We start from the raw sequence: 17,764 nt of genomic DNA, 5'->3' as shown, positions 1-17,764 counted from the left end.
AGGGTTACCAAAAGAAACTACACCATTTGCTCAAGAAACTCCCTGAAAAAGCACAAGAACAAATCCGCACAGACACACCCCTGGAACCCCGACCTGCGGCATTCTATCTGCTACCCAAGATCCATAAACCTGGAAATCCTGGACACCCCATCATCTCAGGCATTGGCACCCTGACAGCAGGATTGTCTGGCTATGTAGACTCCCTCCTCAGGCCCTACGCTACCAGCACTCCCAGTTATCTTTGAGACACCACTGACTTCCTAAGGAAACTACAATCCATCGGTGATCTTCCTGATAACACCATCCTGGCCACTATGGATGTAGAAGCCCTCTACACCAACATTCCACACAAAGATGGACTACAAGCCGTCAAGAACACTATCCCCGATAATGTCATGGCTAACCTGGTGGCTGAACTTTGTGACTTTGTCCTCACCCATAACTATTTCACATTTGGGGACAATGTATACCTTCAAATCAGCAGCACTGCTATGGGTACTCTCATGGCCCCACAGTATGCCAACATTTTTATGGCTGACTTAGAACAAAAGTTCCTCAGCTCTCGTCCCCAAATGCCCCTACTCTACTTGCGCTACATTGATAACATCTTCATCATCTGGACCCATGGAAAAGAAGCCCTTGAGGAATTCCACCATGATTTCAACAATTTCCATCCTACCATCAACCTCAGCCTGGACCTGTTCACACAAGAGATCCACTTCCTGGACACTACAGTGCTAATAAGCGATGGTCACATAAACACCACCGTAGACCGGAAACCTACTGACCGCTATGCCTACCTACGTGCCTCCAGCTTTCATCCAGACCACACCACATGATCCATTATCTACAGCCAAGCTCTATGATACAACCGCATTTGCTCCAACCCCTCAGACAGAGACAAACACCTACAAGATCTCTATCAAGCATTCTTACAACTACAATACCCACCTGCTGAAGTGAAGAAACAGATTGACAGAGCCAGAAGAGTACCCAGAAGTCACCTACTACAGGACAAGCCCAGCAAAGAAAATAACAGAACGCCACTAGCTGTCACCTTCAGCCCTCAACTAAAACCTCTCCAACGCATCATCAAGGATCTACAACCTAGCCTGAAGGACGACCCATCACTCTCACAGATCTTGGAAGACAGGCCAGTCCTTGCTTACAGACAGCCCCCCAACCTGAAGAAAATACTCACCAGCAACCACACACCACACAACAGAACCACTAACCCAGGAACCTATCCTTACAACAAAGCCCGATGCCAACTGTGTCCACATATCTATTCAGGGGACACCAGCATAGGGCCTAATCACATCAGCCACACTATCAGAGGCTCGTTCACCTGCACATCTACCAATGTGATATATGCCATCATGTGCCAGCAATGCCCCTCTGCCATGTACATTGGTCAAACTGGACAGCCTTTACGTAAAAGAATAAATGGACACAAATCAGACATCAAGAATTAGAACATTCAAAAACCAGGCAGAGAACACTTCAATCTCTTTGGTCACTCGATTACAGACCTAAAAGTGGCAATTCTTTGAGAAAAAAGCTTCAAAAACAGACTCCAATGAGAGACTGCTGAATTGGAATTAATTTGCAAACTGGATACAATTAACTTAGGCTTGAATAGAGACGGGGAGTGGATGGGTCATTACACAAAGTAAAACTATTTTCCCTTGTTTATTCCCCCCCAACCCGCTCTCCTGCTGGTAATAGCTCACCTTAAGTGATAACTCTCCTTACAGTGTGTATGGTAACACCCATTGTTTCTTGTTCTCTATGTATATAAATCTCCCCACTGTATTTTCCACTGAATGCATCCGATGAAGTGAGCTTTAGCTCACAAAAGCTTATGCTCAAATAAATTGATTAGTCTCTAAGGTGCCACAAGTACTCCTTTTCTTTTTACATATGTGACAAGTCTCTTCGCATATGTAAAGTTATGTATTTGCCAATCGTGGCCTAAAGCAGTATTTTCATGCATTTAATATTCACTCATATTTTATATAGTTGCCTACCTGTTGGATCTTTAGTTGCACCTTCTGGTTGCTTCTAGAAGAAAACAAAAAGAAAATAAATGAGTGGAAAATACTGACCATTTCACTTTTCTAATGAAAAGTGGCACTATTTAGTAGTTTGTTGCGCTGAAGGGAATTTTTTAAATAATCTTCTGGATTCATTTCATAGTGGGGCATAATAGTAACTATCATGAGTTGTTGCCTGTCAAATAATGTTATTTCAAACTCTAACCAGGTACATTAATTCTTGTGCTGAAATGACTTTACAGAATCATTTATACAGTCATTAAAAAAGGATCTTAGTTCAATGAGCTGCATTATCTTCAGAAAAAAGAAGTCCTCATTCTACTTTAATAATTATACTGTAGGAATATCCGTATATAGGAAGTGACTGCAGAGTCAGGCCCTCTGGCCCCAGTCATGGAACGATTTGTGAACATAGTCCCACTGAGTTAAATCTCTGCAAAATTGAGACTTGTGACTCCAAATAACAGTCCTAATTCACTCTATGAAATATTAAATGAAACACTGTTAATGGAATATCACAGCTGACACATATTTAACAAGCACCAAGGTCAGAAAATTCAGTTATGTTTCACACAGCAGCTGCAGTTGAGCCCCAGATGTATATACAGGATCAACCCTGCCCCCTTCCAAAGCAGAAAACTGTAAAATACAGCAAAACCTCCATGGCTTTATCATGCAAGGTGTCTGGCCATGGAGAGGGTGTGCAGGGGAAAATCACATTCTGTATCATGGAATTTCCTGATTTTTGTGCCTGGGTAATTTCAGTTATAATGCTTTTGTTTGAATTTAATTTCTTTGGCTAGCTAAAAATAATTACACCATGAAATGGAAGTCATAGCACCTGGTCCTGTAACCACTGAAGTCAATGGTAAAATTAACCTCAATATTGCAGGATCCGGTCCTTAATGCACTATGATTACATATGCAAATAAATGCACTGGAGCCTTTGATTAAATATTAAAATAAAACTTTCCACATATATTCAGGCAGCCCTTGTTTGAATTTCCCCATCTTGTAAGAGGAGAGATCTGCCAGGCATTCTGCTAGGTATTACCCCTGGAAATTTCCAGTTTCATTTATTCTATAGGTGGGGCCCTTAATTTTCGGTTTTAATTTAATGTAATTAATTCCCAGGAAATTATCAGTGTTTATTACCACAAAAACAAGTGAAAATCAGTGCAAAAAACTATTCATAATTTTTCTGGGTAAATATCAGGATTTATTTGGGTGGATGGAAAGACAGGGGAAAAAAGTATTCAGTAGATTAATGCTTTGAATTCCGTTCATCAGTGTGGTTTGCTGCAGAACTAAAACAGAACTCAAAACACAATGCCACCTCTGAGTTTAAGAAAACAATGTCTTTGGAATCCCCAAATAATGCTTTTCATTTGAATAAACAATTTACAGTTGTAGACTTAGAACTATTAGCCTATAAATATTTACATTTAATAATTGAGCCACTCCCTTTGCAGCGCATACACTCAACTTCATCCTTTTCTCCTGTTTTTGTTTTTTTAAAAGCTTTCAAATACTTCCTTGTGTTCTGAAATGTAGTCCAATACAGATTTTCCTTTTCTTCCCATTTTCATGTGTCAAATCTTTAAACCATTATCTGCTAATAGCTTGAAATGTGTACGTGGTAGGCATGAGATTCATCAGTACGTTCAGATGCACACGCACGTCAGAGCTTGTGTGTGCACCTGTTTGTTTATTGTGTGCATCTTCTAGACTAATACATAGCCTTACACGAATGGCAGCTTGGCATAAACACACAGATTAATGTATTATCATAAAACATATATCTCATGCAATGTATTGTATTTTCCTAATAAAACAAGTTATTTTTTATATATTTGAATGATACAAAAGTAAGCTGAAAATCAGAAAAAAATGAATAATACTTTTTGTAAAACCCAGAAATTTTTCGGAAAAAATCAGTTTAAACGGAAAATGAAGGGGCTTATCTATAAGGCACAATATTCTCTGGGGCACAGAACTCATGCAAATTGCCATGACACACTCCATCAAAAAAGCTGCTAGTCCTGTTACGCCTCTCCTAATGCCACTGTAAAAGTAGGAGGAGTGGGAGGAGATTTCTAAAGGAAACGAGGTGAAAGATGGATTACCAAGATTGGGGAGGCAGTCAGGGAACCAATGGCTGACTGGGACTACGCCTACACTCTGAGCTCGGAGTGTGATTCCCCTGCTTGTATGCGCATACGAGCACTTGCTCTCAGTGAGCTAGTGCAAGTTTAAATGGCAGTGTAGTCATAGCTGCACAGGTGGCAGCAGCAGAGACACCAGTTTCAGGCAAGCCTGCGACCACAGGAGGACAACAGGATTTGTTCTTGATTAAAAGGCATGCGCTCAGTGGGAGCGAGAGCTAAGGTGAACCAGGGCTGTCTGGGGCAAGCTAGACCTTTCAAGGGCCCCTTGATTATTTTAAGATCCTTTTCTCTTAAATGCTTTGCACTTATATGATTAAATAAACAACACTACAGTGCTAATAAGCGATGGTCACATAAACACCACCGTAGACCGGAAACCTACTGACCGCTATGCCTACCTACATGCCTCCAGCTTTCACACGATCCATTGTCTACAGCCAAGCTCTACGACACAACCGCATTTGCTCCACAACCCTCAGACAGAGACAAACACCTACAAGATCTCTATCAAGCATTCTTACAACTACAATACCCACCTGCTGAAGTGAAGAAACAGATTGACAGAGCCGGAAGAGTACCCAGAAGTCAGCTACTACCAGACAGGCCCAACAAAGAAAGTAACAGAACGCCACTAGCCATCACCTTCAGCCCCCAACTAAAACCTCTCCAACGCATCATCAAAGATCTACAACCTAGCCTGAAAGACGACCCATCACTCTCACAGATCTTGGGAGACAGGCCAGTCCTTGCTTACAGACAGCCCCCCAACCTGAAGAAAATACTCACCAGCAACCTCACACCACACAACAGAACCACTAACCCAGGAACCAATCCTTGCAACAAAGCCTGTTGCCAACTGTGCCCACATATCTATTCAGGGGACACCAGCATAGGGCCTAATCACATCAGCCACACTATCAGAGACTCGTTCACCTGCACATCTACCAATGTGATATATGCCATCATGTGCCAGCAATGCCCCTCTGCCATGTACATTGGTCAAACTGGACAGTCTCTACGTAAAAGAATAAATGGACACAAATCAGACGTCAAGAATTAGAACATTCAAAAACCAGGCAGAGAACACTTCAATCTCTTTGGTCACTTGATTACAGACCTAAAAGTGGCAATTCTTTGAGAAAAAAGCTTCAAAAACAGACTCCAATGAGAGACTGCTGAATTGGAATTAATTTGCAAACTGGATTCAATTAACTTAGGCTTGAATAGAGACAGGGAGTGGATGGGTTATTACACAAAGTAAAACTATTTCCCCATGTTTATTCCCCCTCCTCCCCTGCTGTTCCTGTCAACTGCTGGAATGGCCCACCTTGATTATCACTACAAAAGGTTCCCCCCTCCACCCCCTGCTCTCCTGCTGGTAATAGCTCACCTTACCTGATCACTCTCGTTACAGTGTGTATGGTAACACCCATTGTTTCATGTTCTCTGTGTTATAAATCTCCCCACTGTATTTTCCACTGAATGTATCCGATGAAGTGAGCTGTAGCTCATGAAAGCTTATGCTCAAATAAATTGGTTAGTCTCTAAGGTGCCACAAGTCCTCCTTTTCTTTTTGCAGATACAGACTAACACGGCTGCTACTCTGAAAGCTTTTTTAAGAAGGTCACTGTAATCAGAAACTCATAGGCTTCCAAAGGGAAGAACAGCAGATACTAAACCCAGTAGGACCTGCTGGGTAAACATGTTTGGTAAACAGGGTACTGCAGCCTAGGGCCATTTGCGAGTGGGAAAATCATGTGATTCCACTTGAAGAGAGGTAGTCACAGGGTCTGAGACTTGAGGTGGTGCCCTCAGAGAAGGGGCAGAGTTGCAGTTAGCCCTGTAACTGTGACACATGGTTTTTTGCAGTAAACTTTCTGCTACCTACTTTTTCATCTCTATTAGGCCAAATGATTTTCTTTATCTTCATTGCTTTAATTAGGTTTTCACAGACAGTACAGGGCTCACATGTGGTGATTAATTCAGTGTCACTCAGATCATCCTCAGTTCTGTAAAAGACAAAAACACTGTCATTTTTATAAATTAGCTCTTTTTAGGTTGAAGTTATTTCTCTTAGCATATCTAAAGCGAGTTCTTCTTCCTTCTCTTCCTCTGCCACTGACCAAAGGAGACTAGTAAAGAACCTCAGCCCCATGGCTAAGACTCAGGATATACTGTGGACTCACTGCCATGGGAAGTGATGGAATGAGGGTGCATACACTCTATCCAAGGAGAAGTCTGTATGGTCCTCCTTTCAGCTGTGTGGTCCCAGCACTGTAGAGATACTATTCCTGTCCTCACACACACACCCCTGCCCACCACCACCCAGATCCTCCCAGTGTCCTAGCCCAGCTGCCTTCCTCCTCCTCTCTCGTAGGGTGAGGTAACATACTCTAGTGTACCTTTTTGTAATCTTGTCCATCCGCCATTCACCCATGGCTCTCACCACACCCCTCTTCTACATCATAGTATCCATCATCATCCTCCCTCCCCCTTTCCCCATGGTCTCCATTTCCTCTTCCTTGTTACTCTCACCTCTCTACAGTTCCCATCAGGTCTACCTACTCCTCTTCCCTCCCCACCTCTATCTCCTTCCTCCTCCCACCCGCACAAATTTAGGTTTTACATCTGCATCCTCCTCCTCACCTCTGGTGACATTTGCCCCCATTCTGCCCCTTCCTCCACCCTCTCTACCTCCCAAATCCACACCCTCTGCCACCACCTCCCTCCCCTTTCATGCCACTATTCCTCACACTTCCTACCTCAGAATAATTGCATTAGCTTCTGCACAGATGATTGCATGCTGGTCACAACTACCATCATCCTTCTGTGAAAACAGACTATTCACTGTCCCTTTTGGAAATCCATTGTAGCCAACAGCAACCTATAATAACACCAGGCAAAAGTAAACAAAACAAAAAAGAATACTTTCCCAGGATCCTGATACATTTAGGCCCAATTCAACTCCCAAAGATTGTCATTGACTTCCATGGGAGTTGCTGTACTGTTGTGCACTTTGATCAGTTCATTATTATTCTTTGAGCATGTAGATTTCCATCTCCAAAAATGTTTGGATTTTGAATCATAAATATTAAATATATCTGAAGTCCCAGTTAGGGTTATAGTCCCTAACAGCAAATCCTGTTTTTAGGACAATTTTTCTTTCAATTTCCATGAAATCTTGTTCATGCAAATTTGAAATTTGCTTTCCATGAACAGATATTTCAGTGAAACCTGATTAGTCATGAAGACAAATGCAAAAAAGGTTGTGGTGCATGCAGTGAAATAATTTAAAAATTTGAGCAAGACTGAAGTGTTTGCCCAGCTGAGGTGGAATTAGTTGTTCATTTTGCAAGTATTTATACTGTAGAGATTGCATGAGTGTAGTAGGACTGGAATGCAGGGAAGTCAGCTGATTAGTAATAATAGGTATCAAATAGAGGGGGCTTTGCACATTCCAAGCACTGTGTAGATATTAAATAATTAATCATCCCAACATTCCTGGGAAGTAGGCCAGGAAGTACTTTTATCTGCATTCTTCACAGGGAGAAACAGACACAGAGGGCCTGATTCTGATCTCACAGTGTTGTGACTCCACTGACTCAGTAATGGACCTCAAAAGTGCATTCCTTAGTCCTAGCCCCATCCTCAGTCAACTACACCATGTTACGTCTCGGCATGTGCAATTGTGTGAAATATGAGTAGGGCTATGGACATACTAAGGCAATAAGTTCTAAGGCCTACGAAAGATTGCAGCTGCACATTTTATTAGCCTTGTTATATTCTATTTGAACGTTTGATTATTTTTTATACTCTGTTAAAAATAGTCTTGTGGAAATATGATGTAATTTTCTCCTTGTGCAAGTTTCACTGTCTTTAAAATCCTTTCAGATTTTGACTTGCATGAGGAGGGGTAGTGTAGAAGAGTTTTTAAGAATCATTATTTATGTCAGTTGAATTAACTTGCTCACTTATGTAAATAATACTGAGAAAACCCACAGAAATGCAGTGCATATCTATGGCAGACGTGAGCTCTTTTAAATATTTCTATGAATCACAATATATTGCACAAAAATCCTACAAGCAAAAGTTTAATGTGACAATCAACTATAATAGATTAATGTTTGTATCAAAAATGAACACTTGACTGTGAGACTGAGGGGTTTTCCTCGCCATTTTCAAATGATATCCAGACTACTATTAATAGTTCTTGGGCTGCATATATTGTACTTACAATGTCTTCTTTTCTGTAGATCAGCGTCCCCACTCCAGTATTAGGACTGTCTGGCATGAAAAAAAAATCAAACAGTGAAGCTACCAACAAAGTCTCAGGACTTGATTCACCCTGTTGGTGCAAAGATATGCAAAGTACACTTCCCTGAGCCAGAAGGGGTTGCTATTACTACTACTGCCCTCCAAAGGGGATTTAACCAAGGAAAGAAAGTGTTAAGTTGCAGTGAGGGCTCCATAACAGCACCAGCAGTGAAGACTACCCAGGCATGTGGTGAATCAGCACATTCCACAGTTGACTTACCTGAACGGAAGACCTCAGCCCACACAGCCCTATGTCCCTATGCAACCCACCTCTACCCCCACCTGGTGGTGTCTTCTTGAGTCGAAGTGCTAATGTTCTGTTAAATTCCTGTAGCACTCCTTGCTGCTCATTCCAACAGTTATTATATCTCCTGGTATCTCAGAAAAAGCATAAAAAATACTACCTCCACCTGAGAAAGCGAGTCATAATGGTTTCTGCTAAGCCTTCTGACTACACAAGGTGAACTCATCCACTCAGTGAACCAAAACCAATACAATATGACCCTGGGGTTTTTCGCCTTTCTCTGCAGCATGGGGCATGGTTTGCTGGTTTAAACTAGTATAACTTGAAGTATTTAAATCATTATTTGAGGATTTTGGTAACTCAGCCAGAGGTTAGGAGTCTATTACTGGAGGGATGGGTGAGGTTCTGTGGTCTGCAATGTGCAGGAGGTCAGACTAGGTGATCATGACTGTCCCTACTGGCCTTAAAGTCTATGAGTATGACCAATCACAACCCAGCTTGAAATGCAAGAAAAGTAATATGGAATACTGTCCCAGAATTGCTTTTAAACTGTTATAAAATTGCTCCAAATTCGCAAATGTTTAATGAACTAAAAACCAGGCAAATCTGATTAAAAAATATATTTTGGACCAATATGTCCGACATCTTGTGTGAGCGCACAAGAGTGGGAGCAAAAGAGCGGGCAAAGGACCAGCCATAACTGTAGTGTCTGCTTTCAGAGCACAAGGATGACTGTCTAACAGCACCCCCTGAGGTGCTAGAAACCGCAAAGGGGTGGGGGTGAAGGTAGGGTCATGTCCCTGCTGGCTAGTCAGAGATAAAATGTGAGCCATCCTCCTAGAGGTTAGTGAAATGGATGTTATTCCCTTGCTCACCATGGACCTCTAGGAAGCATTGTGCTTCTTTGGGGCATAATTCTGCATGGAATTCTTGGTAGTGCAGTGTGGCTCTTCACCAAATGCAAGCTGGTCTAGGGTTAAAGGTGCAATCTGGTCCTTTGTTATGGATATTTTTGCCGATCTCTACTACCAGCCTTGAAAGTATCTTTTTCAGATGACCTGTATTGGTTCTGTAATATTGAGGTATAATTAATTTAATCTGGTCTGCATACCACAGGCTAATTTTCTAACATAGGCGATACCACTGTGATATTTCACCTCTAATGTAGCAAGTTAGCTAAACGTATGCACAACTTCCTTGAAAGTCATTACCGTGAATAAGGTCACAGAACTCAGTGTTACAGATTCATAGCTGCTTCCTATATCACGTATTAAATACATATAATTCTCTTCTACCCAGGACTCTAAATCCTGAACCCATATCTTTCCTATACCATATTACTTACTGACTTTACCTTAATACTAATCATTCACTTACCATTTCTGGCTGCTAGTAAGTTACAGAGCTGCAATGCATGAATATACTTGGGTTCTCTTTGAATGGCATGTTTATCCTCTTGAAAATTATTTTCCTTTATTTCGGTATCAATGCCACCTGCCAGTGTCTGAAAAGATTGGATTGCTTTAACGATATCATCTCTGTATGATTCCTGGAATAATTTATCTTTTGTAATATGCGCCAGGTTAAGTATTTCTAAAAGTTTAGGTGATCGTTTATGATCATATACAGAGGAAATTGGAGTGGTGTTCTTAGTATCTGGTGGTGATCCTGTTCGTGGAAAAATCCTTTGCTTCACCGTTTCAACATCTAATATTGGTATGTAGACTGCTGCAGTGATATAGCTTTCTCTAAAGATGTTATCAACATGTTCAGCTTCCATTTCAATGTTTTTCAGATTTACTTCTGTTGTTTGTATTTCAAGATTAGGCCAGTAATACACTTGAGAAACTTGAGCTGTATGAAGAGAAATATATGTAAGATAATATTTAAAAAGAAATATAATAAAGTGGACACACCTTCTTAATTAGTAAAATTAAAGCAGTACTGGAAGTAATTATATTTGTTATAGTTTTTCATGTATTATTATTTATTATTCATGAGAACAGCAGTGTGAGGCAGTTACGGTTAATACACACAATGGGGTCCTGATCCATGAATAGTGTTCCTAGGTGCTACCACACTACAAATAAATAATAATAATAATCACCCTCTATGCACCAGCTACACAAACATGAAAAATGAGACATTAACAGCTATGTCATTAACAATCTACATCTACCTATTAATCTCAGACATAATACATCCTCTTCACTGAACACATTCAATAAATTGATAACATAGCTCAATCAACAATAAAACAGAAATTTCACCCTTGGAGCAAAACGAATTATTAATAGAAATTTTAAAAATTTACATCTTTTGAATTACATATATAATATGAAGCCAGGTACTTATTTTGTCATATTTATTTTAAGAGCTTTGTTGCCACTGTAAATGGAAATCTCAATACAACCCTAAAGACGGAACTGCCCACACATATAAATAATCCATTTTAATGCTCACATAAAGGTACATTTTAAAATTAAATTTCACCACTATAAATCTTAGAAACATAACTCATTTAAAATTCAGCTTAGTCAAGTAGATCTTGATATTTCTATTTGTTTATAATGTGATCACTTAACTGTGCCTGGACTAAGGATATAAATGATTCCTTTCTATTTAGCAAGGTGTTACCATATTACAGAGTGAATCTCTTTACACCATCCAGGAAGCATTGTTTCAGGTAATGTGATTAAACTGAGTGAAACTACAGACTACTCATATTTATCAAACCACGTGTAACTATCAAATGCTAATATTCAAAAATATTAAACTGATTCTATATGGTTTTGGGTTTTGTTGTTGATCAATTTTTGTTTGTTTGTTTGGTTTTTTTTTTGCAGGCAAATGTACTTTGAGTATTGAATAAATGGTAACCAAATATCTAACTATTTGTCTTCTGCCTTTTTTGCTGGGCATAATTGGTACATTAATTTTTCCATAGCAACACTTTATTAACTTTATTATATTAACACAAAATTAACTTTTTAGAATTATTCCTCTAGCTTTGTATTATTTTTCTTTTTCCAGCCAGAGGTTATCAGTAGTCTAGCAGCTGCGACCACGTGAGTGATGAATTTTCATTTCTTTGAGTGTGACCATTTCTTCTAGGAAGCCCCAGAAGGTTTGCCAAAGGATCATTTGGTAATAATATCCAACTATTATCAGGTTACAAATTGCATCCTAATACTCTCTAATGACTGGACATGTCCACCATATATGCATAAAATCCTTCTGTCACCACAATGTCTACAACATTTATTCCCATACAATCTCTATTTTTAACCTGACTGGAAATGTTAGAAAAAAAAAGAAAAGAAAGACAACACTTTCCTAACCTGAGCCTCCAGCAGGCCACCTCTGGTCAGAGTTAAGGTTGCAATTTCTGTTTTAATTTGACTCATTTACTCACTCATTTTCAATAAGAGGATTGTGGTATGAAAGTTTATTGCGGAGGACAGGATGACTTAGGATGACTTACCTCTCTAGCTAAACCACCACTCAATAATGGGATGAGTTATACAGCAGAAGGCAGGAGGGAATGGGAAAAGAGTAGAGAGGGAAAGGAAGTAACCCTGGACATCACTATTTTATCAACCTGTGACTCTTTCACAGGTATGATGCCAGTTAGTTACAAGTATTGTATCTCTGATACTCACCTTGAATCAAAAGTTTTGCACAACTGATGCAAGGCATTCGAGACAGGTAAACTTCACAGCCCCTCAGTGCATTTGGAAATCTTAACAATGCTTTTGGCACTGCATGAAGATCTTCAGTGGAGCAGTCCATTGTGATAATCCTTTTCGGTTTGTTAGCTTCACAGATGACAATTCCAGTTTTGAAAAACTACAAAAAAATGCTTTTACAATATCTTTAAAACAAACAAAAGGAAATATTTCTTCACACAACACACGGTCAACCTGCAGAACTCTTTGCCAGAGGATGTTGTGAAGGCCAAGACTATAACAGGGTTCAAAAAAGAACTAGATAAATTCATGGAGGATAGGTCCATCAATGACTATTAGCCAGGATGGGCAGGAATGGTGTCCCTAGCTTCTGTTTGCCAGAAGCTGGGAATGGGCAACAGGGAATGGATCACTTGATGATAACGTGTTCTGTTCATTTCCTCTGGGGTACCTGGCATTGGCTACTGTCGGAAGACAGGAACTGGGCTAGATGGACCTTTGGTCTGACCCAGTACGGCCGTCTTATGTTTAAACCTGCCAATTAAAACAGGGGATGGAAATATCCATTTCACCAAAGCAGACTGCTTGCAACACTTCCTTCTGAGTGAGGGCATGTGCAGCCAGCTAAGCAGAACACAGAAAAAGTTTTGGGGATTGACTGGGAAGGCGGTGGGTCTAATGCACTCAGGAGATCTGCTGATTCAGTGCATCTCCGGGGAAATCTCTGTTAGGGCTTGTCTTCACTGAAACAGTTAGTTCTAGTATACTCAAATTACTGCACTCGAGTTTGCCTAGTTTAAGTGCAAGCGACCACACTTCAAAACAACACTAGAATTACACCAAGTGATCTGATTAGCAGTGCAGATAATTGGATTAGCTACTGATGCGTTATTATAACTCAAGGGGTTGCACCCCCACTGCATTACTAGTTTGAGCCTCACTCCAGCATCACTTGAGCTTCAACCCACCATTAGCTAGATACACCAGCTAGTTTGATCTTAAAGCACCACTTAACTCAAGCAAGAGCCTGGTGTGTGAATGGGAGTCAAGTTAGGGGTATCACTCAAGTTATAACTCAAGCTAAATGTGCTGTGAAGACACACCCTCAGCGAGGCTCCTAGGAAGTCCTAGCTAGAATTATGCTTGCTCCCCAGGGTGAATCACATGCAGGAATGTAAAAGTTGTATGACTGACTACCTTCCAATATGGTGAACCCTCCCCCAGAGCAACTGCCCCTTGAGATGCAATTTACATCCTCTGCAACTGCAGGGATGAAACAAGCACAATAATTTCACTGCAGGACCAAACAGGAAAATATTGGCTAAGAAACAATATTTTAAACAGAGGTAAGTGTATCTAATATTTAATAACAATTGTAGAAAAAGTTATGAGATTAAAAATATAGGTAAGAATTATATATTTTAGTATTACTTATTTTAACGCTTTCTTCAGTATGAAAGTCTTGCTTTTATATTTCTGTCCTTGAAAACTAAGGCTGACTACGCTACAAACTTAAGTCTTCCATGAGCCAAATGTTAGCATATATATCATTGGTATTATTTAACATTTATATTGCTGTAGTACCCAAAGACCTCAACAAAGTTGAGCTCCATTGCACCAGGCACTGTGCGAACATATAACACATGCCAATCCCTAGTCCAAAGAGCTTATCCTGGACATTTTTAATAAGGAGAATTAGTGAGAAGGAAGGAAAATAGTCCTTCTGTCTGGAAATTCTTCTCCAGATAGACACACAGATCCATCAATATCCAAAAGGATAGATGGGAATTGCAATAATTTAGTACTAATATAACCAAACTATCCTGCTTACTACTCCTAGTTCTGCAGCGCTATGTTAAACAATATCAGAACATCCTAGACAACATCACATAAAGAATTCCTGATTTCGGGGGGGCTGAATTCTGTGCTTGTGAAAATGACGAACTATCAGAGTTGGCTTGAGGCAGACACTTTCTCTGCAAGCACAAGTGACGGTGCGCTTCAACTCCAACCTGCAAAATCTCTGCTCATCTGGTCCTGAACCACTTTAAAACAGACACTATCAGCTGTGCTGTGTGCTTGTTTTATGATATACCAAATCTGGACTATGATGAGATCATGTAAGACTAAACATTACATGACCATGTGAAAACACTAAGATTTGGAAACCACTTCACCCATATGAAATCTTTAAAAGTATCACAACATTATTTGGTAAAGGCTATTCCACCACTGTTGGCTGGCGTAGGGACCGAGTATTTATGCAGTTTGGAAAAATAAAAGGAATTTTTGATTTATCAGAACGTCTTGGACATTTTGCATATTTAGGTTAAAATCCTAACTAGTCAAAATCATAATCAGCAATATGTAACAGTCAAAATCCTAATTAATATCATGGCCTCTCTTATTCTGCATAATATATCCTGAATTCACTCAACTCACTTTTGTTTCTTTTTGTTTGTTACGCACATATTTACAACTTGGCTCTTGACAGTTTGGTGAATTTTCCATATGGAGTGCTAAGAAGATGCACAGGTCTTCTTTATTTGGTAGACGAGGAGGAGGACCTGAAGAAAAAAGTGGAATTAGAAGCTAGCTCATCAAAACAAGCATGGAGCAAAAGCAGCAAATGGAGTAAATGTAAAATAGCCAATGGGACTGAGCTACAGAGAATAATTCCCAAATTATGCAGTCTCCGGTTAAAATGAACACTGCTGTACCTTTCATTTCTATGTGTATTAAAATAAAGAACTATATCCTAAAACCACATTAAAATTTGGTCTACCTGACCTTCTGTGAGGATCCTTATTCTTGAACTTTCCTAATCCCGAGACCAATCTGTGCCTCTTCAGTCCCTGCTGTAAATTACACTGGCCATTCCACCAGCTGGGTATTGCCAATGTGCAATGATACCCTAGTCTTGCTCCCTTCTCTGGCTACTCCGCCTGTATCTGTTGAAGGGAGAGTAATTCCTATGCCTGCCCCTTCCTTTGGCTGCCACAAGGAGTGACTTCCATTGACTTCAACCGATTTTGTATCAGGCCTAAACAAGATATCCTATACCTGGGACAGCCTTTTCTCACTCACTCAACTTCACGTTCCTCTCCAAAACTCATTTATTTCAGCTAGCATACTGCCATTTATCTTCTCTTTGATGCTATATGTCCTTCTCTGTTACCTGAACATTATTTAAATAAATAACTCATAATTAATACAAATAATATAAAATAAGACAATTTATACAATCAGCTTTACTTAAAAACAACACTCTCCCAAAAGATATATTCCCTTCCCATCCATTACTGTTGTGTTTATCCCCCTCCCCACAATGATCTGTTATCACTATCCATTATGTTACCTGTGTATTTTAGGTTGTAAGATCCCAGGGACTTTACGTCCGTACATGTCTGTAAAGCACCAGTGGCACAGCAGTAGTGCTGTACAAATAACAACCCATACTATCAGGACAATAACTTTATTTCTATTATTATAGGAAGAGAGGCCCAGAAGTGGAATAGCATGGAAATTTCAAATTAATACTGAGGTATGTTGCCGGAGATGGATGTTAGAAGTATGCAAATTGCCTGCACGCACCATGGCTCATGACTTTCAGAACAATTAAATGTATTCAAACATCTTAAAGAAAAAAGAATTATGTAAACCAAGAAATAAGAATACATGAGCAAGTTTGATGAATATATAGTTTTTGCCTTTATCATTCTTTCTTTCTGTTTCCTCTCCATCTCTTTTTTCTGAATTCTCTGTTTGCTTACTGAAGGGGGAAGCTGGAAGATAAAAGAAAAAGAAAAAAAGTTTAAATCAGGAATGATGTATCAGATTTACTCTGATGAGGTTTAGTAATGGATGGGATCCCATCTATTACCATGAATGGCACCAGATCCCTGCTCACTACAAAAGGGAGCAGGTGGGGTATCTCAGGATCAGTTTACTACTATATTTGACAAACAAGACATTAAAAACCGGTTGATATTTGGATCCAAAAGGTCCTTGTATCCAGGCAAAATTCAGATTTGTCAAAGCTTATCATGAAAAAATCAAGACAAAAATGTGAACCATAGTACAAGATGCAGGGGAGTGAGATCATCATCATCACTGCACAGAAAAGACCTTAGACAGACCAAGTCATCCTCAAAGGATCATAGTGGGAGCCTTGAACTTCTCCTATCCCAATCTTGTCAATTCTAGCTCCTCTATCCTCCCCCTTGTCAGTCATTTTCTTCTTTTGAACAACAACCCAGCCAACTCTTTTTACTTTTCCCTCTCCATACTGCTGCTGTCTATTGACCAGTTAACTCCCCTTCATCCACCTTCCCCTCTGACTTCAACTCCTGGCTTTCATTCCTCCTCACACTGGAATCCCCTACCCTCATCTTTGGTTACTTTAATTTCCATACTCATGTCCCATCTCACCTTCCAGCCTCCTGCCTCCTTGCCCTCACTTCTTTGTTTGATTTGCACCTATGGATCAACTCCCTTACTCATCAAAATGGCCAGTCTCTCTTCCTTTCCCCCCTTATCCCCAGTACATTCTCCTCCTGTCACAGACTGTGAAACACGGCCTGTCTTCGTTTGCCAACTTCTCTTCCTGCCCAAAGGACCCCATACCTTTATTATTCTAACCTCTCTTGCCCAGCTCTCATGCTGTCACCCCTTCTCTCACTCTTTTCAGCATCTCACTCTCATCAGTTTCCTTTCCCTCCCTATATAAACATACTTTTATCATCTTCTCCATCTTAAAATACTTGACCTTTCTCCTGCTCATACTATTACCCAACATCTCTTCTTCCCTTCATCTCCAGATACACTGACCATGCTGTCCACAACTGCTGTCTGGAGCTTCTTTCTTCCAATTCCATTCTTGGTTCTTCTCAAGTCTGGTTTCCACCCTCATAAAAGGCAACAGGACTTAGACTCTAAATATTTATGTCACTTTTGAAAATGGGACTTAGGCATTTTTTATAATTTTAAGCATATTTCAGGATGTATGGTTGCTCTTGCTTAAATCAAAGGGACTACACTATAACAAGTATCATACCTAAGGAAGACTGTGTATTCTTAGAATAGGCATACACTATCCTCATTTATATTTTATTGGTATTCTAACTCTAATAAACAAAGTTTTATGTAAGACAATTTTAGTATTGGCTCTTATTTTATAATAAGGGGCCTGATTCATTCCATTACCCTAGTGTTACTCCACTGACATCAGTGGATTTATATACCAGCATAAAATGGATGTAGTAGGCTGAAGAATCAAGCCTAAGGAATCCA

The 17,764-nt window shown here is 39.9% G+C and overlaps 1 protein-coding gene across 5 annotated transcripts in view; it reads right to left on the bottom strand.

The window, feature by feature from the left end:
• Positions 1-17,764, bottom strand: part of LOC311514251 (uncharacterized protein) — a 74,306-nt gene that overhangs the window by 24,745 nt on the left and 31,797 nt on the right. For all 5 annotated transcript variants that reach the window (XR_014709852.1, XM_084616673.1, XM_084616672.1 and 2 more), the window contains exons 11-18: positions 16,183-16,257; positions 14,915-15,039; positions 12,446-12,632; positions 10,161-10,637; positions 8,460-8,509; positions 6,988-7,109; positions 6,114-6,234; positions 2,031-2,064 (exon numbers count right to left, since the gene is read on the bottom strand). Coding sequence is in view for 4 of the 5 variants with exons in the window: in XM_084616673.1 (XP_084472799.1) it covers positions 2,031-2,064; positions 6,114-6,234; positions 6,988-7,109; positions 8,460-8,509; positions 10,161-10,637; positions 12,446-12,632; positions 14,915-15,039; positions 16,183-16,257 (1,191 nt within the window). In the remaining variant the exon portion in view is untranslated. The remainder of the gene's footprint in view (positions 1-2,030; positions 2,065-6,113; positions 6,235-6,987; positions 7,110-8,459; positions 8,510-10,160; positions 10,638-12,445; positions 12,633-14,914; positions 15,040-16,182; positions 16,258-17,764) is intronic.

The sequence above is a fragment of the Lepidochelys olivacea genome (assembly GCF_965140295.1).
Source record: "Lepidochelys olivacea isolate rLepOli2 genome assembly, chromosome: 1".
Classification (NCBI taxonomy): Eukaryota; Metazoa; Chordata; order Testudines; family Cheloniidae; genus Lepidochelys; species Lepidochelys olivacea.
The sequence above is the reverse complement of the archived record's forward strand: the minus strand, read 5'-3'. Positions and strand labels throughout refer to the sequence as shown.